The sequence below is a fragment of the Ovis canadensis genome, chromosome 11, assembly GCF_042477335.2.
Source record: "Ovis canadensis isolate MfBH-ARS-UI-01 breed Bighorn chromosome 11, ARS-UI_OviCan_v2, whole genome shotgun sequence".
NCBI lineage: Eukaryota > Metazoa > Chordata > Mammalia > Artiodactyla > Bovidae > Ovis > Ovis canadensis.
The window spans coordinates 47,181,131-47,207,497 of record NC_091255.1 but is presented as its reverse complement, the minus strand read 5'-3'; the positions used below and the strand labels follow the sequence as shown (position 1 = coordinate 47,207,497).

The 26,367-nt window shown below is 43.8% G+C and overlaps 1 protein-coding gene, 1 long non-coding RNA gene and 1 pseudogene across 2 annotated transcripts in view; 1 reads left to right on the top strand and 2 right to left on the bottom strand.

Annotated features, from left to right (window-relative positions):
* Positions 1 to 379: 379 nt before the first annotated feature.
* Positions 380 to 21,113, bottom strand: LOC138415125 (uncharacterized). The gene is made up of 3 exons (XR_011247125.1): positions 20,782 to 21,113; positions 2,930 to 3,020; positions 380 to 2,005 (listed from the first exon to the last, which is right to left on the bottom strand). It is a non-coding gene; the product is annotated as an uncharacterized lncRNA (long non-coding RNA).
* LOC138415124 (large ribosomal subunit protein uL11-like) lies at positions 5,423 to 6,033 on the bottom strand (annotated as a pseudogene).
* Positions 21,114 to 21,557: 444 nt separating the features above from the next.
* KPNB1 (karyopherin subunit beta 1) overlaps positions 21,558 to 26,367 on the top strand; it is a 24,332-nt gene continuing 19,522 nt past the window's right edge. The window contains exons 1-3 of the mRNA XM_069543259.1: positions 21,558 to 21,996; positions 22,100 to 22,158; positions 24,228 to 24,410. Of these exons, the coding sequence (XP_069399360.1) occupies positions 21,957 to 21,996; positions 22,100 to 22,158; positions 24,228 to 24,410 (282 nt within the window). The 5' untranslated portion in view covers positions 21,558 to 21,956. The remainder of the gene's footprint in view (positions 21,997 to 22,099; positions 22,159 to 24,227; positions 24,411 to 26,367) is intronic.

The window sequence follows — 26,367 nt, the reverse complement described above, 5'->3', positions numbered from 1 at the left end:
CTGTGAAGTAGGCACAACTGAATATCACAGAAACGGTGCAAAACCGGGAGCTCTCCTCTCCTATCTGATCAGCACAGATATGCCACCAGGAGAACTTAATGGCTCAATTTAGGCCACTTCCTCTCTGCCTGCAGCACATTAAGTTCTAACCAATGATATAAGAGCAGAGTTTCTGCAAGTGTAGCATTTGATCTGGTCAACCAAACCAGACCTAATTCTTCCCCAGAGGTCAACATCATCAATGTTCCACACTGCCACATACCAGAAGTTGCAAACTTGCATTTTTGTCTTTGATATTCAGAATGTCTTTAAAACTTTTTGAAAGTTTTAATGCCAGTTTTTAAAAGTCAAATTGCACATCAAAGTTCAGATTTCTAGCTTTTCCCTTTTTAAAAAATTTTTATTGGAATATAGTTGATTTACAGTGTTAAGTTTCAGTTGTATCCGGCTTTTCTTGAAAAATCAGATCTGACACCAGTCTTTGGAGATGAGCAGAGTCTTCTGACCAACACACTCTACCTCTGTCCCTACTCGGACCAGATCTTTTACGAAGGTCCCATGACAGCTCCAGAATATGAGTTTGTATACTTACCCCCATACCCACCAGGCCTCATGAATATGGAATCCCTCCTGTGTGGCTCTTCCATATGCATGGGGCTTATTCTGTTTGGATGCAACTTTGAGAATGTTTTGGAGATCTTTGTGTAGATGAGAAAAAAACACCTTGGCCGCTCGTCTACCGCTGGTGGGTCTTAATTATTTGCAGCTACTTCCCAAGGGTAAAGATAAAAAACTTGATCCCACCAGACTTCTGTTAGGCCACTCCTGTCTGTTGTCTCCTCTGCTCCTTCACTCTGGCCCTTTTTTCATTCATTCAAAATTCAGAACCTTTTTTAAAAAAATATATATACTTAAGAAGGTGCCGAGACAATGGCCTCAAATCATTTTTAAAATTTCATTTGTTCCCTCATTCATGTATTTGACTGGGCTAGGTCTTCACTGATGCATGTGGGCTCTCTCTAGTCACAGTGTGCGGGCACTGCAGGGGCTTCTCTTGCTGCAGAGCATGGACTCTAGAGCTTGGGCTCAGTAGTAGTGGCCCACAGGCTTCATTACTCCCAAGCATGTGGGATCTTCCTGGACCAGAGACTGAACCCATGTCCCCTGCACTGGCAGGTGGATTAACCACTGGACCACCAGGGAAGTCCTCAAATCATTTTTGCAATGAGATGGAGAATTTAAAAAATGTCTTATTGGAATCCCACTTTCAGTATACATCCAAAAGAACTAAAAGGAAGATCTCAAAGAGATATATATACACCCATGCTCATAGCAGCATTACTTACAACAGCTAAGAGATGGAAGCACCCAGGTATCCACTGATGGATGAATGGATAAATAAAATGTGCTACATACAACATAATATTGTTTGGCCTCAAGGGAGGAAATCGTTGAACCTCGAGGACATATGCTAAGTGAGATGAGCCAATCACAAAGAGACACACACCGTGTGCCTCCCTTACAGAAGGAATCTAGAGTGCTCAAATTCATAGAGACACAAAGCAGAGTGGCGGTTGCCAGAGGTAGGGATGGGTGAGGGGAAAGCAGAGGTTGTTCAGTGGATATAGAATTTCAGTTTTGCAAGATGAGTAAGTTCTAGAGAGCCATAACCCACAACCATGTGACTATACTTAACACTACTGAACTATACACTTAAAAATGGTTGATGGTAAATTTTTTAAACCATGTTTTTTTTAAGTGTTTTTTAAATGCATCATTAGAGATCTGAGTTCTGCTAGGGGTTCCAACACTGACTTCTGTGACCTTCAGGAAGGCACTCTCTGGAACTCAGGTCCTCTTCCAAAAAATGAGAGGGGAGAAGAGAGGATAATGAAAACAGCAGCCTCGGTGTGGGGCAGACGCATGCGGCAGTGCAGGGTGAACAACTGAATGCTCTGCAAATAGTAGATGTCCTCGCCAACTCAAACCGTGGTCTCTGTGGTGACTTAATCGTAGGTTTTAAAAAAAAAAAAACAAGGTCTGTATTAAGTGCCAGAACCTTACAGAGGAAAGAACAACAGCCTGCCCTCAAACTACTCACAGTCTAATGGAAAAAATTAGAAACAGAACTAGAAAACAATTCACCATGTGTCACAGGTCAGTCTAACATATAACAGATTCAAATAGACACAACTTGATTCCCTATTAATGGGATGAAGGCTGGACATACACAATGACTGGTTGTTTGGGTAAATCAACAGTCTCAAATTAGAGCACAAGTTTAAATCTAGATAATCTTTTCCAGGTGTTTAGTGTAAAAAGGAAAAAAAAGTGTGTGTGTGTATACTTTCGACCATAGACTTTTGCTTAGATGCATTTTAACTGATATTTTAATTCTTTAATTAGTTTATTAATGTACTGATTAATTAATTGCATTTAATCAACTTGATTCCCATTTAAACAAAAGAAGCCCCAGACAGCTGGAACAAAGAGCACTCCTGCTGGCTGGACCACAGTCTACAAGGAAGAAAGCCTGAAGTGTGCGGGTTGATGGAGACCAATCTCCATACTCTGTTGACACAATTATGTCTCCATAAATATTATCCACAGCCAAGCCAGACTATCGTGATTAAGCTTTGGTTTTCAGTTCTTAAAAATATTTTTTTTCCTGGAGTTAATAATTAATTTTTAAAAAATTGGGGAGTGCACACTTAGATTTCCAGGTCCCTATAATGAACTTTTTCTACCATCATCAAAAGTGTAGATATTTCCTATGTTAATTTCGTCTGATTTCTTGGAGACATCCCTTCTGGGGCCTTCTGTCCTCCTGCCCCAGTGCTGACTGATTACTCTGGAAGGCCTGCAGCCAGGTTATGTCACCCTGGGATTTCCTTTCATCATTATCATGAGAATTCTCTTCACTTCTCACCTCTGTTGAATATCCTGTTTCCAGGATCACATGTCTTCTTGTTTCTTGATTTGTTGTCTCATTTTGGCATACCACATCCTCCAGTCATTTCCTGAGAAGGGGTACATAGGTAGAAAGTAAAATTTTTTAAGATTTCACACATCTAAAAATGTGCTTACATTACTGAATTAACAATTTGACTAATTCATAAAGTTATAGGTCATAAATAATTCGAAAGCATTCCTCTGCCGTCTTCCAGAATGCCTGACGGAAAGCATGGTACCATTCCAACAACTGTTCCTTTGAACGTTAATTTCTCTTTCCCTCAGAAGGTTTTAGTAACCTTTGTCTACTTACTCAACAAGCTGAAATATCTGATTTCTTTTCCATCCACTGTTGACATCACTTTGCCCACAAAGGTCCCTATAGTCAAAGCTATGATTTTTCCAGTAGTCATGTACAGATGTGAGAGCTGGACAATAAAAAAGGCTGAGTGCCAAAGAACTGATGCCTTTGAACTGTGGTTCTGGAGAAGACTCTTGAGAGTCCTTTGGACTGCAAGGAGATCAAACGAGTCAATCATAAAGAAAATCAACCCTGAATATTCACTGAAAGGATTGATGCTAAACCTGAAGCTCCAATGCTTTGGCTACCTGATACAAAGAGCCAACTCACTGGAAAAAGACTCTGGTGCTGGGAAAGACTGAGGGCAGGAGAAGAAGGGGGCAACAGAGGATGAGATGTTTGGATGGCATCACTGGCTCAATGGACTTGAATTTGAGCAAACTCTGGGAGACGGTGATGGACAAGGAAGCCTGGCAGGGTGCAGTCCATGGGATCACAAAGAGTCGGACATGGCTGAATGACTGAACTGACTGATGTTGGGCACTCAGTGGGCTTCTCATTCTGGAGATATATTTCATTCAGTCCTGATTTGACTTTTTTAAGTTTTCCTTTTTCAGCTGTGTCAGGCCTTAGTTGTGGCGCACAGGCTCCAGGAAACATGGGCTCTGTAGTTGCAGCACTCAGGGTTAGTTGCCCATGGCATGTGGAATCTTTGTTCCCAGAGCAGGGATAGAACCCATGCCCTCTGTATTGGAAGGTGGATTCTTAACCACTGGACTCTTAGGAAAGTCCCCTGGTTTGATTTCTTGAATTATCCCTTTGATGACTGCTTTCCCTCCACTTTTCACACTTTTCACATCTGCTCTATATCTCTGTAACTCCTAAGATGAATGTTAACCCTTCTGCGCTATTTCCAGTTTAAAAAAATCTTTTCATGCCCATTTTCCAGCTTTTTTTTTCTTCCTTTGGCCACACTATGCAGCTTGTAGGATCTTAGTTCCCCAACAAGGGATCAAACTTGGGCCTTTGGTAGTGAAAGTGAAGTGTGCTAACTACTGGACTGCCAGGGAATTCCCCAGCTTTTTTGTCTTTTTTTAATATAAGTCCTTTACAATACTGTTTCTGCCATACATCAACATGAATCAGCCACAAGTATCCGTATGTCCCTTCCCTCTTGAACTTCCCTCCCACCCCATTCTACTCCTCTAGGTTGTCACAGAGTGCTGGTTTGAGCTCTGAGTTACACAGCCAATGCCCACTAGCTATCTACTTTGCATATCACAATGCGTATGTTCCCATGCTACTCTCCCCATCGTCCCACCCTCTTCTTCCCCACCATGTCTACAGCTCTGTTCTCTGTCTCCACTGCTGCCCTGCAAAAAGGTTTACCAGTACTGTCTTTCTAGATTCCATATAGAATGTTAATATGATATTTTTCTCTAACTTATTGCATTTTGTATAATAGGCTCTAAGTTTGTCCACTTCATGAGAACCAACTCAAATGCATTTTTTTTAGCTAAGTAATATTTCCTTCTGTATATGTACCACAACTTCTTTATCCATTCATCTGTCAAAGGACATCTAGATTGCTTTTATGTCTTCAGTTCAGTTCAGTCGCTCAGTCATACATGGAACAACAGACTGGTTCCAAATTAGGAAAGACGTTCGTCAAGGCTGTATATTGTCATCCTGCTCATTTAACTTTTTTCATGTCCTAGCTATTGTAAATAGTACTGCAATGAACACCAGGTACATATGTCTTTTTCACTTGTGGTTTCCTCAGGGTATATGCCCAGTAGAGGGATTGCTGGATCATGTACTTTTACTGCTAGGTTTTTTTTAACAGCATCTCCATAACTAGTCTCTGTAAAAGTGAAATCACGCACTCATATCCCACTCTTTGCAACCCCATGGGCTGTAGCCTACCAGTCCCCTCAGTCTATAGAGTTCTCCAGGCAAGAATACTGGAGTGGGTTGCCATTTCCTTCTCCAGGGGATCTTCCTGACCCAGGGATTGAATCCAGGTCTCCCGCATTGCAGGCAGATGCTTTGCCGTCTGAGTTTGACTGTATAAATTTGCATTCCCACCAATAGTGGAAGAGGTTCCCTTTTGTCCACAGTCTCCAGCATTTATTGTTTATAGACTTTTTTTTGGTTGTCAAATAATCCTTTTTCTTTTTCCTTTGCCGTTCTTAACTAGCTGAGCACCCCACTGCACCACTGTTGATGTCATCTATGATGTCATGAGGTGGCGGCCAGCAACATTGCAGCCCATAGACTGGGCAGTCCCCAGGATCTCTTTTATGGTTCCAGAAAGTTCTCTAGCTAGAGACTGATACCGCATATATGCTGGGCAATGTTGATGATATCATCAAAAGTGGTTTCCACTGTGCTTAATGTTTTTCTGCTTCTTTCTGTCTCTTGGTGGTTCCTTGAGGGCTTTGATGATCAGGGCAGAAACAGAAGGTACTGCCTCAATCTGGGCCTGTCTGAATCATCAGTTTCACTGTAATCCTCAGACCCTTCCAATCACCAGTTGCCTTGGTGACATCATCACCGAGCTTTTTTGGAGACAGGCCCAGGGGACCCATCTTGGGGGCCAGGGCAGACGTGGCACCGACTTCCCCATCAGTGTACCTCAGGTATACAGCTTTGATCTCGTTAGGGTCGAACTTAAATAGCATCGTGGAGGCGGCTGGTGTCAGATGAACCTGGATTCGGGAGGACCAAAGCAAGTTGCACCTTTGCCTCCTCTGAGCCGAAAGGTATTGTTTGCAGGTTTTTTGATCATGGCCATTATCACCAATGTGACATGATGCCTAATTATAGTTTAGACTTGCATTTCTCTAATAATGATGTTGAGCATCTTTTCATGTGTTTATTAACCATCTGTATGTCTTCTTTGGAGAAATGTCTGTTTAGGTCTTCTACCTACTTTTCGATTGGGTTATTTGTTTTTCTGGTATTGAGTTCCATGACCTGCTTATATATTTTGGAGATTAATCCCTTGTCAGTTGTTTCACCCAGCTTTTCTTTATTTTTAAAGGATATTTTCTCAATTTTATCTTCTAATCCTTTGTGGGTTTGGGTTTTTTTTTTTAGTATTTATTTATTGGCTGAAGGTTTTAGTTGCAGCAGTTGGGATCTTAACTATCGCACGTGGGATCTAGTTCCCTGACTAAAGTTGAACCTGGGCCCCTACACTGGGAGCACAGAGTCTTAGCCACTGAACGAGCATGAAAGTCCTGTAACTCTGTGACTGCAGTTATTGGTTATCACATTTTTAAGATGTTTTATTCCCTGATTTTTTTATACCCGTCTTTACTTCATGGATGTAACGTCAGCTTCATATCTGAGAACATTTACCATCTTTTAAGTTATATTTTCTTTTGTTCTAGTCTGTGCTGTTTCTATATCCTCCAAGTTCCTTTGTTCTTATTTGTTTGGTCTTTGTCTTTCATGTTAGAGACTTTCTTCAACTATCTGGTGATCCTTGACATCCATTCACATTTCCAACTGAGGCACTAAAACTTTCTGGACACTCTGTAAACACAGAGTGAGACGGGGCTTCTCAGTTGCTGGACCTTACTGCAGTGAGCTGACTTTCACTGTGGACTCTCAGCTCTTAGAGTGGTTGAACAGTGGTTCCCCAAAAGACATATCCGCATCCTAATCCCCATAATCTGTGAATGTGACTTCATTTGTAAAAAAGTCTTTGCAATTAAGGATTTTAAGATAAGACCACCTTGGATACTCTGAGTGGGCCCTAAACCCAATAACAAGTGTCTATAGGAGACACCCAGAAGAGACACAGAGAGGAGAAAGTTATGCGAAGATGGAGGCAGACTGGAGTGATGCTGCTACCACCCAAGGAATACCTGGAGCCACCAGAATCTGGAAGAGGCAAAGAAAGAAATGCTCCCTAGAGCCCCTGGAGGGAACATGGCCCTGGCATGTTTTCAGACTTGACTGATTTTGGACTTCTGACTTCCAGAATTGAGAGAGAATAATTTCTTTGGTTTTAAGCTACCGAGACTTTGTTATAGCACCCTTAGGAGACTAAAGCACAAGTTGGAATCAAGATTTCTGGGAGAAAATTATCAATAACCTCAGATATGCAGATGACACCAGCCTAAAGGCAGAAAGTGAAGAGGAATTAGAGAGCCTCCTAATGAAGGTGAAACAGGGGTGAAAAAGCTGGCTTAAAACTCAACATTCAAAAAACTAAGATCATGGCATCCAGTTCCATCACTTCATGGCAAATAGATGGGGAAACGACGACAGACTTTATTTTCTTGGGTTCCAAAATCACTGTAGATGGTGACTGCAATCATGAACTTAAGACACTTGCTCCTTGGAAGAAAAGCAATGACAAACCTAGACAGTTGTATTAAAAAGGAGAGACATTACTCTGCCTACAAAGGCCGTATAGTCAGGGCTATGATTTTTCCTGTAGTCATGTATGGATGCGAGAGCTAGAAGGCTGAGCACTGAAGACTGAAGGCAGAAGGAGAAGGGACAACAGAGGATGAGACGGTTGGACGGCATCACCGACTCAATGGACAAGAGTTTGAGCAAGCTCCAGGAGATGATGGAGGACAGGGAGGCCTGGAGTGCTGCAGTCCATGGGACACAGAGTCGGACGTGACTGAGTGACTGACAACAGGACACTAACAATATCTGCACGTATTTCTTCATGAGATGGTCAGTTTTCCCAAAGGATCCTCCAATATGCTGACCGAAGAGCATTAATCTGCTTAGGACACTCTTAGGGCCAAGTGTGACAAAGGGGCCAGGTTTCACTATATGCTATGTAGTTGTGTTTCAGCTATGCTTAGCATCCCTGAGTTCAGATAATGTACCTTTCAAGAAGGTGTATTAATCATGGTTTTACATTTTTTCTGTATTTACTGATGCTTTGACATCTCGGGGCCTTTTCAGCCTAGGGCAGAATGCCCCTCTGAATGCTAAAGAAAGTGAAAGTGAAGTCGCTCAGCCGTGTCCGACTCTTCCCGACCCCATGGACTATATCCTACCAGGCTCCTCTGTCCATGGAATTGTCCAGGCAAGAGTACTGGAGTGGGTTGCCATTTCCTTCTCCAGGGGATCTTCCTGACGCAGGGATTGAACCTGGGTCTCCCGCACTGCAGGCAGATGCTTTACCCTCTGAGCCACCAGGGAAGCCACCAAAATAAACTCATTGTCGCTTCTGAAAAGCACCGCTGGGATTAGAACCCAGGATCTCCTGTTTACTAGACACGCACTTTAACCAATTAAGCCATGGCGCCAAAGATTCTGAATGCTAACCAATTCTTAAAAGATAGTAAGTCATTCTGCCAGTGCACCTTTTATAAAACCACCAACCAATCCAAAACCCTTACTCCAAACCACCTCATTTATCAAGCTCACAATTAAAGTCACTATTCCTTTGTCCTAGTCACCCCAGGGCCAGACACCAGACTACTAAAGGCAGTTCCTATACAATGGAGCACAATAGAAAGGAATGGACTCTTGCTATGTGCCACAATGCAGATGAATCCCCAAAATAAGAAAAAAGCTGAGCAAAGGAAGGTAGGCACAAGAGGACGAGCTGCACGATTTCATTTAAAGAAATCTATAAAAATGCACAACAAAGATGCCAGACTGTGGCTGAAGATGGGAGAGCTGACTGCAAAGAGGCACAATTTAGAACCAGGTAACCAGTTTTCTTGCCTGGAGAATCCCAGGGACAGAGGAGCCTAGTGGGTTGCCATCTATGGGGTCGCAGAGTCGGACACGACTGAAGCAACTTAGCAGCAGCAGCAGCAAACTGGTTCTAAAAAAAATTTTTAAAGCCCTCATTTGCGGCACTCTACCAATTTCTGCGGTGTAAATGTTCCCACCATGGCCACTTTTGAGCTGCTAATGTGATACCGCTCAATGTAAACCTGAGAAGAGACGTACATGAAACTGGTTCTCCTGAGCAGGTGCTAGGGTACTAGTCAGCCTCATCACACCACTACAGGGGGGAACAAAGGCGATGAAAATGTCTCGTACCTTGTCCTGGTTGTAACATTTGTCAAACCTTTCCAAACCGTACCCTTAAAATGGATGCACTTTATTGCTTGCAAGTTATACTTTAAAAATTGACTATAATGCTTCAAAGGAAGTTATCAGCAAAGACCACAATGCCCAAAAAGAAAGGACTGGTCATGTTATTGTCTATCTTCCTGACAGAATATGATGCAGCCATTCAAACAATTTATCAGATTTTAGCAACATGGCAAAATGCTTTGCTATGTTTTGTGAAAAAGGCAAAATAGGAATTTTATTTTTAGCTTGTGTTCGCCTATGCAAATTCTGCAGGCAGAATGCTTGGCTTTTTAAGTTAGTTTCTTTTGTATTTAAAGGCAGCAGATAGCAAAATGGTTTGAGTCCAGAATCTGCAGCTGCACTGCCCTGGATAGGCAAATCCCAGATGTTATTTTGCAGGTGGGTGACCTCGAGCAATTAACCAAACTACTTTTGAGTCTTGGTTTTTTGACCGTAAAAAGGGCATAATAATAGTTCCTACCTCACAGGGTTGTTCTGAAGATTAAATGAGTTAATATATGTAAACGTCTTAGACTACTACAAAGAGCAAGGCTTTATAAAGATTAGCCATTACTCTCATGAGGCAATGATACTGTTTGGACGATAAACTTACTATATGGAATACAGGCATTTATTAGATGTCAAGGAGCAGTGGTTCACAACTGCAGGGGTAGGAGAGCAATTTTTGCTACCAGGGGACAGTCAGCAAGGTCTGCAGACATTTCAGGATTTTATTTATTTATGGTTGTGCTGAGTCTTCGTTGCTGCGTCTTCTCCAGTTGCGGCAAGTGGGGGCTACTCTCTGGTTGTGGGGCTTGGGCTTCTCATTATTGCGGTTTTCTCTTGTTGTGGAGCTTGGGTTCAGTAGCGGCTGCTCATGGGCTCTACAGTGCTGGCTCGGTAACTGCGGCTCATGCAGCCAGTTGTCCAACCCACGGCAGGTGGGATCCTCCAGGACCAGGATCAAACCCATGTCCCCTACACTGATAGGATTCTTTACCACTGAGTCACCAGGGAAGCCCTGGAGAGTTATCTGATGGCCAGGGTTGGGGACCAGGGTGCAATACTGTACGTTAGTTAAAAGATCCTCAGTGCACAAGACAGCACCCCCACAACAGAGAATTATTTGGTCCAAACTATTAATGGCTCCAAGGTTGATAAACCTTTAGTTATAGCCTAATAGGGGACAAAGATATTATACTCCATCCCCGACATGGGGATCCTGAAAACCCTTGTAAATCTGAAGTGCTTACATTGGGAGCATTTTTTGTTCTGGATGTGCTCCTGGATGGCAACTGGTCACCAGAAAGACCAAAACATAATTAGAAGCTCAGAATTTTCAGCCCTACCTCTTACCTTCAACTTCTCTAAATAGGGGAGAGGGTAACAGTTGATCATGTCTACGTGAAAGTTGCTCAGTCGTGTACGACTCTTTGCGATTCCAACTCTCCAGGCCAGAATACTGGAGTGGGTAGCCTATCCCTTCTCCAGTGGATCTTCCTGACCCAGGAATTGAGTCAGGGTCTCCTGAGTTGTAGGTGGATTCTTTACCTACTGAGCTATCAGGGAAGTGAGGTCTACATGAGGAAGCCCCTATAAAAATCCTAACAGTAAGGGGTTTGGGAGCTTCCAGAGGAGTGAATACACCCTAACAGCTCCTGTGTTCAGACCCTCCCAGACCTCCCCCATGTATGTATCTCTTAATCTGTATCCTTTAAAATTTTTAAATTGTATTATTTATTTCGCTGCACTGGATCTTAGTCCTGGCATGTACTACCTTTAGCTGCGGCATGTGGACCTAGCTCCCTGACGCAGGGTAGAACCTGGGCCCTGCACTGGAAGCATGGAGTCTTAGCCACTGGACCACCAGGGAAGTTCCTAAAAAATACTTGTATTTCGTTTTGGCTGAGCTGGGTCTTTGTTGTTGCATGGGCTTTTCTCTAGTTTGCAGAGTGGAGGCTACTCTGGGTGTTGTTGCCAGGGCTTCTCATTTCAGTGGCTTCTCTTGTTGCAGACCACAGGTTTGCAACAGAGTTGCGGTTCCCACACTCTAGATCACAGGCTCAACAGTTGTGGCGCAGGGCTTAGGTGGGATGTAGGATGTAGGGTCTTCTGCAGCATGTGGGATCTTCCAGGATCAGGGATTGAACCTGTGAGCCCAAGGAAGCCCCATCTGTATCCTTCATCATATCCTTTAATGCACTGGTAAATTTAAGTGTCGCCCTGAGTTCTCTGAGTCACTCTAGTAAATTTAGAGATCCCAAGGAGGGGTCATGTAAGTCTCAGATTTGTAGTCAAGTCAGAAGCTGTGGGTAACCTGGGGGCCTACTACTTATGATCGACATTTGAAGTGGGAGGTGATCTCGTGAGTTGCTGTGTTGTGCTCAGTCGTGTCTGACTCTTTGTGACCCCATGGACTGTAGCCAGCCAGGCTCCTCTGTCTACAGAATCTCCCACTCTGCCCAAGAATACTGGAGTGGGCTACCATCCTTACTCCAGGGGACTTTCCTGACCAGGCAATTGAACCCATGTCTCCTGCGTTTCCTGTAGTGGCAGGCAGATTCTTTATCACTGTGCCACCTGGGAAGTACCAAACCCTTAACCTGAGGGAGCTGACTCTATCTCCAGGTAGACAGCGTCAGAATTGAGTTGAATTGACCCTCACTGTCAGAGAATTGCTGGGGTGGGGGGGCGGGAACGGGGAGACTCCCACACATCTGGTATCAGAAACCTGTAAGAATAAAGGAGACACACAAGACAGCTTGCCTTTTCTTAAAACAACGAAGCATATAATCAAAACTGAGGATGTACTCAACTAAATAAAGAAAAGAAGAATAGAACATTAGCAGGGTGCTGCCCAGAACACAGGATTCCCTGTAACACCTGGCCAGGAGGAGGGGCCTCAGTGAGCCTCAGGGTTTGTGATCCACTGGGCATACCCAGTGATTTTCAATTTTTACCTTATTTTATTGGTACATTTTTAAAAAGCTTAAGTCAACATTAAAAGCCTTTACTTACCTCTCCATCTGCATTCCAAGCATGAAAACCCAACTGGAGTCAGTTCAAATATGTTTAGTACATATACTACTTTTTAACACAATCTGACAATGATATCAAGCAATTAAAAATTCTAAAAAGCACTTTTTTGGGGGGAGGAGCAGGGTTTACCAAAATGTTACATAGTGATACTTTGATCTTCATTTAAAATTGAACTATGTTGAGAACTATCAATAACCTCAGACATGCAGATGACACCACCCTTATGGCAGAAAGTGAAGAGCCTCTTGATGACAGTCAAAGAGGAGAGTGAAAAAGTTGGCTTAAAGCTCAACATTCAGAAAACTAAGATCATGGCATCTGGTCCCATCACTTCATGGGAAATAAGATGGGGAAACAGTGGAAACAGTGTCAGACTTTATTTGGGGGGGATCCAAAATCACTGCAGATGGTGATTGCAGCCATGAAATTAAAAGACGCTCACTTCTTGGAAGAAAAGTTACAACCAACCTAGATAGCATATTGAAAAGCAGACATTACTTTGCCAACAAAGGTCCGTCTAGTCAAGGCTATGATTTTTCCTGTGGTCATGTATGGATGTGAAAGTTGGACTGTGAAGGCTGAGCGCCGAAGAATTGATGCTTTTGAACTGTGGTGTTGGAGAAGACTCCTGAGAGTCCCTTGGACTTCAAGGAGATCCAACAAGTCCATTCTAAAGGAGATCAGCCCTGGGTGTTCTTTGGAAGGAATGATACTAAAGCTGGAACTCCAGTACTTTGGCCACCTCATGCGAAGAGTTGACTCATTGGAAAAGACTGTGATGCTGGGAGGGATTGGGGGCAGGAGGAGAAGGGGATGACAGAGGATGAGATGGCTGGATGGCATCACCGACTCGATGGACGTTGAGTTTGACTGAACTCTGGGAGTTGGTGATGGACAGGGAGGCCTAGCGTACTGTGATTCATGGGGTCACAGAGTTGGACACAACTGAGCGACTGAACTGAACTGATGTTGAGAAATACACCAATATTTCACCGGTATTATAATTTGGGATTACAGGTGATTTCTGCTTAACTCTTCACGTCTTTTCAAATTTCTCCAGTGAGAAGCATGTATTATTTTGATAACTAGGAAAAGAACAAAGGAGCCTCCCCTAGTGGCCCAGCGGTAAAGAACTGCCTGCCAATGCAAGAGACCCCTGGCCTGGGAAGATCCCACAGGCTGCCGGGCAACTAAGCCTGTGCGCCACAACTACTGAGCCTGTGCTCTAGAGCCTGGGAACCGCAACTATTGAAACCCGTGCACCCAGAGCCCATACTCTGCAACAAGAGAAGCTACCACAGTGAGAAGCCCGTGCACTGCAATGAAGAGTAGCCTCTGCTCACTGCAACCAGAGAAAGTCCCAGCACAGCCATCCAGAAATACAATTATAAAAAAAAAAGCAAGGAAATAATGGAGGACTGAAAATGAAAGGAGAAAGTAGCTGAAGGTGTGTGGTCTGTCTCCAGGCTCGCTCTCTGGTCAGTACAGGAGAGGGCAGGGGCAAGGCTCTACTTCCCCCCCCATCTCTCGGAGGCCCTAACTCAGGATCCAGGAAGCTTTTACCTCTGTATTCTTGCCTTTGTTCTTCTTCCTTCTTCATCCCCAGGATCGAATCCCTTTCTGTTGGGGGTGGAGGGGATATAATTTTTTTTTAAATCACCTATTTGCAGAAAATTGTTGATAGTGGGTTGGTTGTGCCAGGCGCTCCAGGGCCCTTGCCCTTGAGCATACAAAACTTTCTTCAGACTTTCCCTCTACCCATTTTCCTTGATTTTTAAAAACTAATTTTTGATCACAAAAGTAATATCTGTTCACTGAAGAAAAACTGGAATTCACAGAAATAAAAAAATGAATATAAAAATCATCTGTAATCTGCCACCCAGAGGCAGACATTATTAACATATGGTTTATACAGTCTCAGTCTTTTTCCTATTTGGATACACTGGTTTAATACGGTTTAATACACTTCTCTTCTTGGAACAAAACAGGACATCTATATAATATCTGCAAAACTCTTTTTATTGAGGTATACCATGCCTACGTTCAGTGCAAAAAATGTGTAACTCTTAAGTGTACCTCTTGATGAATTTTTCACATAAATACCTACAATATCTTTACTTGCTTTCTGTATTTAGCAATCTATTATGAACATTGCCTATATTATTAGATGATCTTTAATGGCATAATTTTTAATGGCTAACTACAATAGTCCACCACAGTAATGTACTGTAACTTATTTAACCAATCTGTCACTGCTAGGAATTTAGGTTGTTTTCCGTTGTTAACCCCTGCATTAGTTTTCTATCACTGCTGTAACAAATTACAAACTTAGTGGCTTACAGCAACACAAATTTATTCTCTTCCAGTTCTCAAAGAAGGTTAAATGAGTCAGCAGATTTGTGTTCCTGGGGCTTTGTTGGTGCTCGAGTGATTAAAATTTCACCTGCCAGTGCAGGGGGTGGGGAAGCTAAGATCCCACAACCCTAGCAGTCAAAAAGCCAAAAGGTAAAACAAAAGCAATACTGTAACACATTCAATAAAGACTTTTATAAAAAGAACTGTTTTCTTTTGGGAAGCTCTAGGGAGAATCTGTTCCTTGCCTCCTCCAGCTTTCAGAGGCTGCTGCCATTCCCTGGCTCATGGCCCCGCATCACTCAGGCCTTTACCTCCGTCATCGCGTCTCCTTTTCTGACACTCATCCTCCTATCTCCTTCTTCAAAGGATTGTGATTACAGTGGGTCCACTGAGACAATCCAGTTCCCACCACAATCAACCTCAACCACAGCTGCAAAGTACCTCCTATCAGGTAAAGTAACATTTTCTTGGGCTCCAGGGATTAGCATCTGGATATCCTTCAGAGAAGACATTCAGACCACCACAGCTATGGACACTCCCCTCCCCATTTCTTTTTCTACTTCTGTTCCTTCTCTTGTCCCTCTCACATTTACTGCCCACTAGTTTTTAACACCATTCCAGTCCCCAAATCTCTTTATTGCTTTTGTTTCCTATGTCCTTCAAGACATAATTTATTCTTGGGAGCTCAATGATTGTTTCTGATCTACTGATTTCTAACTTATTTCCCCAAGCTCCAGCCTTTCTCCCAGATCCCAATCAAGAATGTACAGTCTCTGGGCATTCCCTGGCAGCCCAGAGGTTAGGACTTTGTGCTTCCAATACCACGAGCGCGCGTGCGTGCGTGTGTGTGTGTGTGTGCGTGTGAGAGAGAGAGAGAGAGAGAAAGAGAAAACGAGAGAGAATGTAGTTTTCCTTGGCTGTCCCCTTAATGTTTCTGAAACTGGATACATGACCTCTCCCCCATCCTCTACCCCACCTTCCTGCACCAACCTGGCTCCCATATAGGATCTTGTTAAAGTGACTACTCTCAAAAATATTTAAGGCTGAAGACTGAGGATTCACCTTGCATTTCTCTTCTATTTAATTAATCACTAAATCCCATCAATTATTTTATGACTTAGCATTCCTCTAATATTCACCTACTATCTTGGTTATTGCTAAAGTGTATAATTACACTTTCTCCCCATCAAAACCATACTGCTTTTATGGAGGTGGACTATCCTCTCCTCCAGGAAGTCCTCTGTGACTGCTTCTTTCTAGGATACCATCTTCCCACTTCTAGAGGAAAAACCACATAATTAAGTGTCCACTATGTGCTCAGATTTTTCAACCATTTTAAAATTTAATCTTTACTTCTTTAAAAATATTTATTTGGCTGCACTGGGCATGCAGGATCTTTAGTTTCCGCATGTGAACTTCTTAGTTGTGGCATGTGGACTCTATTAATAGCTCCCTGCACTAGACTCTGAGCTTCCAGTACTCAAAGTCTTAGCCACTGGACCACCAAGGAAGTCCCTAAACCTTCATCTTTAAAGTAATGTTTTTAATGTATACAAATGAGGAAACTGAGAAGCTAAGTAACTATGCAAAGTAACAAAACTAGTAGATGGTAGAAAGTGAACCCCAGCCTGACCAACTCCAATGCCAAGCTTTTTGCCTCTACTCCACCATCACCTCCTTGGCGTTGAAGCCCATGGTTCAAAACTTGACTGTTCATTAAAAGCATCTGGGAAGGGTCTTCCCTAATGGTCCAATGGTTAAGAATCCACTTTCTAATGTAGGGAGGGGACACAGGTTTGATCTTGAGTGGGGAACCAAGATCCACATGCTGCGGGTGATAAGCCTGCATGCCTTATCTAGAGAAAAGCCCCCAGACGCCACAATTACAGAAAAGCCTGCATGCCGCAAGGAAGGCCCAACACAGCTCCCCTCACGCTCCCCCCCAAAAAACATCACCTGGGGAACTGATTCTTAAGTCCCATACCAAAGCCACTAATAAGGTTCTCTGAAGGTGGAACCCAAAAATCTATTTTTAAAAATTTCTATACTCATGACATATTACTTATTACTAACTAGGTATGCTTAACATATACGCCTTATGCCATCAACTAGTGGAGGAAATACTGTCCTAATTCATCTCTGTGACCCATCCAGTACCATTATAGAACAGGCACTAGAAAATATATGTTAGTTGTTAGAGTCCCCTGGTGGTCCAGTAGTGAAGACTCCACAGTTCTGCTGCAGAGGGCACAGGTTTGATCCCAGATCAGGGAAGATTCCGCTCCCCCACCCCCCAAAAAAATCCCTGCTGATTATTTCCTTTTAAAAACATGTATTTGTATTTACGGCTGTGCTGGGTCTTCACTGGCATGCACAGGCTTTTCTCGAGGGGTGGTGAGCGGGGGGGCTACTCTCCAGTCGCAGTGTGGGAGTCTCTCAATGCGATGGCTTCTCTTGTTGTCTGTTGAGAAGCATGGGTTCTATGCACATGGGCTTCAGCAATTGTGGCTTGGTAGTTGTTGCACACGGGCTTAGGTGCCCCTCAGCATGTGGGATCCTCCTGAACCAGGGATCAAACCAGTGCCCCCTGCATTGCAAGGCAGATTCTTAGCCACTGGACCACCACGGAAGCCCTCTGTTGGTTATTCATATGCTAAAAAATTATAAGGTACACTGTGAGCTATATTATTACAAGAGTTCAAAGGATAATAGTAACAGTAACAGCTAGCGTTTACTGAAACCTCATCATATGCCAGGCCCTCACTGTTCTAAGGAATTCACAAGTATTAAACTTCTTAGGACTTTGCAATAATCCTATAAAGCAAGATCAGGACACAATCTGCAGGGTCCCTCGTTAAAAAATTATTAAGAATTTCAACATGGTGACAGCGGAGCATTAAACCATAGTGAGGGGCCAACATTTCTAGGCACATGTGTGGCTGTACAGGTCTCATACCCATAAGCCAACCCTGGCTAAAACTACTATCCCCATTTTACAGATGAGAAAACAGACACAGAGGCATCAAACAAGCATTTCCAAGATCACAGTTAACAAGTGAAGATATAAATGTGCACTATCTTAGAGAAGGCTTCACTGCAATCTATTTATGAAGTTCTCCAATCCTTCAAGGTTCAGATTAAAGACCCTTTGTCTAAGTATTCTCATAAGCCAGAAAAAATTATCCTCCTGATATTTTAGCTCCACGACCACATCTGGTTTGCACATTTTTTATGGACTTCATCACATCCCCATGTTACACCTGAAATAACCTGGGAGGTGGGGGGTATATCTAATAAACTCATGTATTTGAATGAATGATCAAAGACACAAACTTGAGGACTGGGAGAGACGAGGAGGTAACTCCAAGCAGGCACAGGCCTAGGACAGAGAGCACTTCTGAAGGACGAAGAGATATGGCTGCCCAATGGTACACATAGGTGCTAGTGTGAAGAACGCTGGAAAAGATGAAGTCTAAGATGTTATAAAGTGCCTTTAACAAAGCTAGACCACCACTTCTCAGGGGCCGAAAGGATATGGTGCATGTGCCCCTCTAAGGTCAGCCACCTTTGCTTAGGAGAAAAGGCATCAGGTCACAGTCTGACAGCTTCTCCCCTCGCAGTCAGTCACCTCACATATAAGCTCTATGGGTTAGCAGGGAGACTGAGCCTGGAGTGCCATCTGATCTCATCCATTCACCAATTCACTTGTTTAATACATGTTGGTGAACATATTCCAGAATGAGATACTTGCACCGAGCACTTCACAGCTCCCATTCATGCTCAGTCCACCCAGTGGTGTGCCCGAGTTTCCCATTTCACAGGCCTCAGGAATTAAGTAACTTGCTCAAGATCAGACAGCAGGAAGTGGAAGAGTAAGACTAAAACCCAGTTTCTCTCTTTAATTTCACAATTTGTTTACTGGACATGAATATTCCTGATATTCAAAAAGTTATAGAGAACAGCCTATTAAAACCCATGTACTCCATTCACAGCTCAAGAGATAGAACCTGAAGCGCCTGTGTACCTCTCCACATTCTACTAAACCGCACTGCTGCCAATTCCTCCTACTTGGTTAACATTGCATGTGGCATCACCACCCAGAAATCTTCCATCAGTTTCCAAGTTCAGGGCCATTTCTATTTCCACTATTACTTCTACCCTTCTCCATTTTACAAGTAACATCTTGTATCAGGATTATTACAATGGCCTTCTAATTGGTTTCCTTTCATCTGCTCTTCTACATTACAATCACCAACCTTTTTAAAACCTTTGAGTAGCTGCCTTTGGTCTTAGGATATAGACAAAAGCATCTGCATGGCATTCAAGGGTCTCAGACGGTCTTTCCCCTGCTCTGCACACTAGCTTGTTCCCTATGTTTTGGGCCTACTGGCCTTCTTGCACTTCCTTATAATCCCCAAGCTCCCTCCCACTACAGGGTCTCTGCACACAGTGTTCCTCCCTTCTTCATCTGAGTAACTCTCTTCCCTTTCTCAGGTAAACTTTCTTTCCTTGAGTCTCCTGGCTGGGTCATTCTTTATATCTCTCACTTTTACAACTTTACATTTATTTGTGACATTAACTGATTAAATTAATAGGCCTTTCCTAACAGGCCAAGGACCAAGAACCACTTGCTTACTACAAAATACATGTTAAATAAATAATAGCTAATGTATATATAACATATATAACATGCTGGCAGTGATCCTAGGACTTACCAACCCACTAAGACCTCCCAAAAGCTCTATGAAGCAGGTACAGTTATTAGCCCCTTTTTACATATAAGCAAAGTAAATCACACAAGCTAAAGAAGTGGCAGAGTTGGTTCATGAACTCAGGCAGTCAATGAGTACTAAGTGCCTCAGTAAATCTGCTGAATGCATAATGCTGAGTGCTTTTGACAGGGACTACATAGCGCCTATCTTAGTTCAACAAAAAAATCAGTTGGTTATGCTAAGGGTCTTATGTTTGACTGGAACTTTGCTACAAAACATTTCTCTTCTTAGCATTTTATTCCAGCTACCTGAAAATCCATTTGCCCTCACTGGTAGTATCATGAATCATGACTGATGCTGAGCAGAGGGGAAAACCGGTAAAAGGCCAGGAAAAAGTTGGTGAACAGAACTGCGGATCATTTGTAATATGGGTAATCCTCATAAAGACAATTCAAAGGTTTTCATAGATGTCATCTCACTTAACCTTCATTGATTCCTAATAAAGTTACACACACAGGGCAGTTCTGCATCAGCTGATAGATGAAGCAAAAGGCTGAGATGAGGATTCCTAAATCATCAGAAATTAACTAGTCACAGGATGGGTAAGGGAGGTGTTCCCCTATTTCCAATTTCAGAAATGCGTTATTTCTGGCAGAGAAAGACCTCTTCCTTCTTAAGGGTTAAAGGTAGCTAGCTAATTTTCCTGATTCTTTTTTGGCTGCCCTGCACCGCCTGTGGAGTGTCCAGTTCTCCCGACCAGGGACTGAACCCAGGCCGTGGCAGTGAAAGCACTTAATTCTAACCGCTAGGCTAGCAGGAAACGTCCTAACTCTTAGCTGGAACTTCTCAGCAAGGACGGTGTTGCTCCTAGGTTTTCCCAGTATGGCTACAGTAGGGGAAATTATCGTACAGGCTCAAGTTATACGGTAAAGAGCTCTATAAGCTAACTACATCCACTTAACCCTAGGCCAATATGGTGCAACTGTAACAATTCAGGAAATTCTTCACCCAAAGCCTCAATACCAATGTAAAGGAAGTCAAGAAAAACTGTACGCACCTTTTCTTTATGTGCATTTTGCTAAGTTAGAGTTTTCATTAGTTTCTTTCAGGGCTGTAACTAAAAAAGTCTAAGAACTTTATGCCTGTACACACATTCTTTCTGGTTCACGGGACCAGAACTTTACAATAGGAGCACCTTCGCAGGATGAAACATTTCTATTCCTTCAAGTACCTGATAGCTATGGATGCAGATCTAGGAGGAATCCCAATATCCAACCCACGTTGTTTGACCTTGTAACAGCGCAGGCCTCAAACTAGAAGTAGGTCTAAAGGGACTGCATTAGCATTCACCTCCTTGGAGTGGCCTGTAAGGACAGTGAGGAATGCCCGAATCCAGTCCCAATCAGGCCACTCATCAGCTGAATAACCTTGGACAAGTTGCATACCCTCTCTGGGCTTCAGTTTCCACATCAGCAAATTGGAAGTTGAACCGCACGGTCTTCAAGGTCCTTTCCAGCAGAGAGCCTGGTACCAAGTAGGCCTAGCCATTAAAGCAGCTTCCTGTGGGCGCGGTGCAGGGCTTTAACGGTCCCCCCTCCCCCGCTCGAGCCCGCGAAACCCTCAACACGCCCCTCCGAGTGACGCCGCTTTCTCAACCGCAGCCTGGACACAGCTCCGCCTCTTCCCGGGGGCGTCCCGTCGTGCCCCGCGCCAGGCTTCTAAAGCGGTGGGTCGACTCCCGCCTTTCCGCGGCCCCGACCCCGAACTCCTCTCCCCAGTTTTGTCGGGTGCCCTATCCTATCAACGTCTAGTATCCCAGCCAATCACGCGGGTCCGGAGTCTTACCTTCGGTCCATTCTCCTCCCAGCGGCCAGCCGGCCCGAGCTCAAGGCCTTTAGCAGGCCAATCCAATCAGTGGCCGGCTCTGGCCTGCCTCACCCCAATGTCCCTCCTCTCGACCAATCAGCGCGCCCCATTCTGCTACCCGCCCAGCCAACCCCGGGCCTTGAAACCAGCGGGCAAATGGGCGCAAGGCGGCCCTTCAACGCTGACCGCCTGGCCAATTGGGGATTCCGCGTGGCCACGGCGGCAACCAATCGACATGGAGCGCGGTGCCGCCGCGGAGAGGTCCGGCCGAATATCCCTCCGCCTTCCTCCCTCCCTCTCTCTCCCTCCCTGCGAGCCGCCGTTCACTTACCGCCTCCCTTCCCTTCTTTCTCCCTCCGCCACCCGAGCACCAGCCGCGCTCTGAGCTGCCCCCGGGGTCCCTCCCCCGCCGTCAGAGGAGCAGCTGCCGCCGCCGCCAGCAGCAAATTAGAAAGAGGGAGGAAGGAAGGAAAGGAGGAAGGAAGGGGAGCTGGAGCGACTACCAAGAGGGAGCCGGTGAATGGGCTTGTGGTGACCCCCGCCCCCCACCCCACCCTCCCTTCCCACCCGACCCCCAACCCCCATCCCCAGTTAAGAGCCGCCGCCCGAGAGGCCGGGCCGTCGTCTTAGGAGGAGTCGCCGCCGCCACCACCTTCGCCATGGAGCTGATCACCATCCTCGAGAAGACCGTGTCTCCTGGTAGGACGCGGGGGCCGGGGGTCGGGCTGAGGTGATTGGGTGGGGGGAGGGGAAGCCCTGGCCCCTCTGACCCTGGCCCTTTTCCCACTTTCCTTCCCCCCAGATCGGCTGGAACTGGAAGCGGCGCAGAAGTTCCTGGAGCGTGCGGCCGTGGAGAACCTGGTGCGTGCCACCCCACCGTCCCCCATCCCGTCTCCCCATCCCCTGAGTGCGGGCCTTCCCGCCCTCCCGGAGGCCCAGGCCTCGGGAACCCACCCCGCCCCATCCCGTCCCCCTCCCCCCCCCGGTCCAACCTAACCCCGCCATCGGGAAGCCGGTGGGTGTGTCCCGCCCTGGGCCCCGGCAGCTAGCCAATGGCGCGGCGCGCCGGGGTGACTGCCGCCCAATCGGCGCGCGGCCTGAGGGCGGCGGTGCAGCAGGAGGGAGAAAGAGGGAGGGAGGGGAAGTTAGGTTGCGCCGCGCTGCGTGTTCAGCAAGGGTGGGGGTGGGGGAGCCGGGCCTAGGGGCCATGTGGAAGCTCCGAGCCCCGCTGCCCGCCCTGTTCGGATCAGGACCGGCTTCTTCTTCCTGTTCTTTGGCCCCTATGATTTTCTACGTACTTGCAGAGCTCTACCTTTTCCAATTTCCCTTGATCTATGTTCATGGCCAGGCCTGCACCTGAATGCCTCTTAACCCATTCCGGCAATGTTTCTCCTTTTCTTGACTGTTATTCCTCTCCCAGGTCCCCCCTCCCCCTCAATCAGTAAAGACTAAATCTGCACCCAGATAACAGGCTGAGGCTCATCCTTGAGATCGGGCGTGTTTGCAGAGGAAATCACAGAGCAAAATTCCTCGTTTATCGTATTTTCGAATTTAAGGGGTACAGGGAAAAATGAATGTTAAGCCCACTAGAGACTGGACCTCTCTATAAGAATTGTTAGATGGATTGGTTGAAACAGCCTGTGTGCCAGTGATGTTTCTCTGTATTCCCTCCTGCTGGGGGGATGGGGAGCAGAGAGAAGGCTCAATGGTACTAGACATGGTTTAAGGTAAATATCACTGTAACCAGATGTGTTCTTCTGTGTTATCTATGCAAAATAACGCAAGCAAAAACAGTGACAAGAAGTATTTTTATTTTATACAAGCTAGGTTTTTTTGTGTTTTGTAGGTTCCCCCCTTCCATGTACTAGTTTTTGTTGCTCATCTTTTTATCCTTAACTTTCCATAGGAAAGATTTTTAACCACTAGTATGAAACTTTTGGTATATATATTTCTGTTTTCTGGTTTTGCTAAATTTGCAAGAAGCCTTTTCTTATTTCTAACATTTATTTTGTCTTGTTCCCAACGTTCCTAATATTCTTCAGTGGTACATAATTAATAAAAGTTTTAAGAATTATCTTCCACTGTGATTAAGGAACTTGTTAGTGGTAAGAAACTGCTTTGGGGTTTTCCTGTTAACTTTTCCATTGGAGAGAGCTTTTTGTGGGGAAGAGTAATGTATGTTAAGATACTTACACCAAAGGAGTAGTTTGAGGGAACCTCTGCAGTACAAAAGGTTGAGTGGATTAAAAAATCCACTGTGTTTAAACAACTCAAGACCAAAATGAATAGGAACCTTTAGTGTGGTAACCATAAAGTCATTTTGCTTGACATTTTAATCCTTTCAGTTGCCCCCTATTTTTAAATATTTGTTATTGCTTTTTCCTTACGTATACGTTTTACATTGTTGCCCTCTTGCTGAAGCACTTAAAACTAAAGATTAGCATCCTAAGTCTGTTTTAGATTTAGAAGTACTTCCCTCTCTCAGGCATGCTTTCATTCAAAAGCTACCCTTGAATATCATTCTTTTTGGACTAATGTGTTTTTTTTTAAATATAAAACAATTTTACTTTCTACCCTGTCATAACATATTCACTTAATAAGTATAATTTACTGAGGTACCAGATACTATTCTAGGCATGTAAAGAATCCTCTGACTACCAGTTTGTCAAACTTGCTTTAATTCTGGGGGATCTAATGTGAAGATTTGGGCACTAAGCTGTAACTCCTTGTTAAATGCTGAGTCTGTGTGAGAAGATGGATGACTTCCTTATGAACCAAGTAACATTTTTATAGGAATCTTGAAGTAAATATTATGGCATTTTCTGAGACATTATGTTATGTCGTAAAATCTTTAGATTTTCCCCATTTTTTGGGTGCTTTTCTCAATTGGTGAAATTCCTAAGAAGTATTTTATTCACATCTTTTAACAGCCCACTTTCCTTGTGGAACTGTCCAGAGTGCTGGCAAATCCAGGAAACAGTCAAGTTGCCAGAGTTGCAGCTGGTCTACAAATCAAGAACTCTTTGACATCTAAAGATCCAGATATCAAGGCACAGTATCAGCAGAGGTGGCTAGCTATTGATGCTAATGCTCGACGGGAAGTCAAGAATTATGTAAGTAACTTTCATCTCCCTTTGTTCATACTAGCCTAGGGACTGTGGGTTCTTTTGTCATCTACTTGGGATAGGGCTGACAGTGTAATGATTGGGGGACTTAAATTTGAAGATGAAAGTTGTGTTTAAGTCTTTCTCATACAGTCTTTTTCTAAGTGATTCTTAGTTAACTAGCATGGGGCTTTTCTTGAACGTCTTCTGTAGATCATTCTCAATGTTTGGTGGGTTAGGCATGGCGCTGTGTGGTCAGGAAGGGAATTAAATGATCTCTTGGGCCTTTCAAGCCCAAAGAGTTTATGAAATAAGATTATGACTTCAATCTTGTTTTTATCTATTTAGCAAATTATGAGAAACTTTTAGAAATATCTGGCTTTTTGTCAGTGTTTTAAGGAGTTAGAAGATGGTTGTTGTTTGTTTTTTGTTTTGTTTTTTTTTTTTTAAGAAAAATCGAATGTCCCTTGTTGTGCATTATGGGATTCTTGTGAGTTTCTTGCTGAATTAGAAATCTGTGATTCTTGACACAGCAGAATATCAGAATATATGTATATATATATGCTTTTTTAAAATTAGATCTTTAGTGGCCTGTCTTACATGAAAAAGGTGCAAAGAGTAATAAGTCAAGAATCTGTGCAGTCAGATGGGCCCTGCTATTTGATGGGAAGCCATTGGGAAGATTCCTGCTTCTGTACTTGTGCTGGTCAAGGTTCTGCATATCATATTTTCTGTTTCCTGGTTCTGGGTGTCAGCATTAGGTAAATTAGTGCCCTTTGCAGCAGTAACTTGTTTCTAATTATGTACCTCTTTCTCCAGTCTTGCATGGAGGAACTGATGACAGAAAACTGGGTTACAAAAGCCAACTTATTTTGAATCTTCTTTGGAATATGTAGAGCTATTTCTATCCACTTGAGTTTGCTTATATAACAACATTTTAATCTTCTCAGTAATTTGATATCAATGAAGTTTATCCCATTAATGACTGGAAATCTTGATATTTACTATTCAATTTCTTATTTTCCTCAAATTACACAGTAGTAAATGGGAGAAGACATAATCAGAACTGTAATTGGGGGCGGGGCACATCAATCTTAACCCCAGAATTTTTTAAAATTTTGAATAAGAATTTCTATCAGCATTATTGAAAGGTAATAGTTATTTAGGGCTTGTTTCCTTTTCATAGCACATCTGGTAATACTCTCAGTGCTGGTGGTTATTTCTGTTTTTTGAAATCTGGGTGTTGGACAGAGTTGAGAGCTAATTTCTTACTCCTCTTATTTCTGATAATTGAGTATTACCATTAGGGTCACCCTTGGTTAAATAACTTGTAGTACTCAAGAGTTAGACATTTAGTTTTTAAATCACCTGAGGTAATATTAATTAATGGTCTTCTGGAAGCAACTTAAAGGAGAAGAGATAAACATAGAGACTGGGATTCAGTATGCATTCCATACGTACTACAGATGGTGCAGTATGATGTGAAGGCACCTTACGATTTCTTAGTCTAACTTGGATTAATACCTGTTCACCCCCTGCCCTTTTGGACAGTTCCTCTCATCCCTGCTCCCTGCCCATGTCTTTGACACATAGATTTTGTTAAAGTCCAGTCTAGCTCTGGTAGGCCTAGAGAGCAAAACTTTCATTTAGAATCAGTCAGACGGTTACTGAGCTGATGATATACCATATAAGGGGGAAAGATAGGAGGGAGTTCATTATTATTAGCTACAAAGCAGGATACTAAGTGACCTGACCCAGTCAGCAGAGCTGGCCTGAATGTCTGGCAGCTACTCTTTGTCCTGTGTTCATGCCAGGAACAGTTAACTGTTTGCCTTTTTGAGTGGACTGGTGAGTCTTAGTGAGTTCATTGACTGAATTAGCTGATCATGATAATGATTAACTCTGGGTCATTGTGGCTTCATTCTTTGTCTATACTTGTGCCTTTGCTACTTTTCTTACCTTGTGT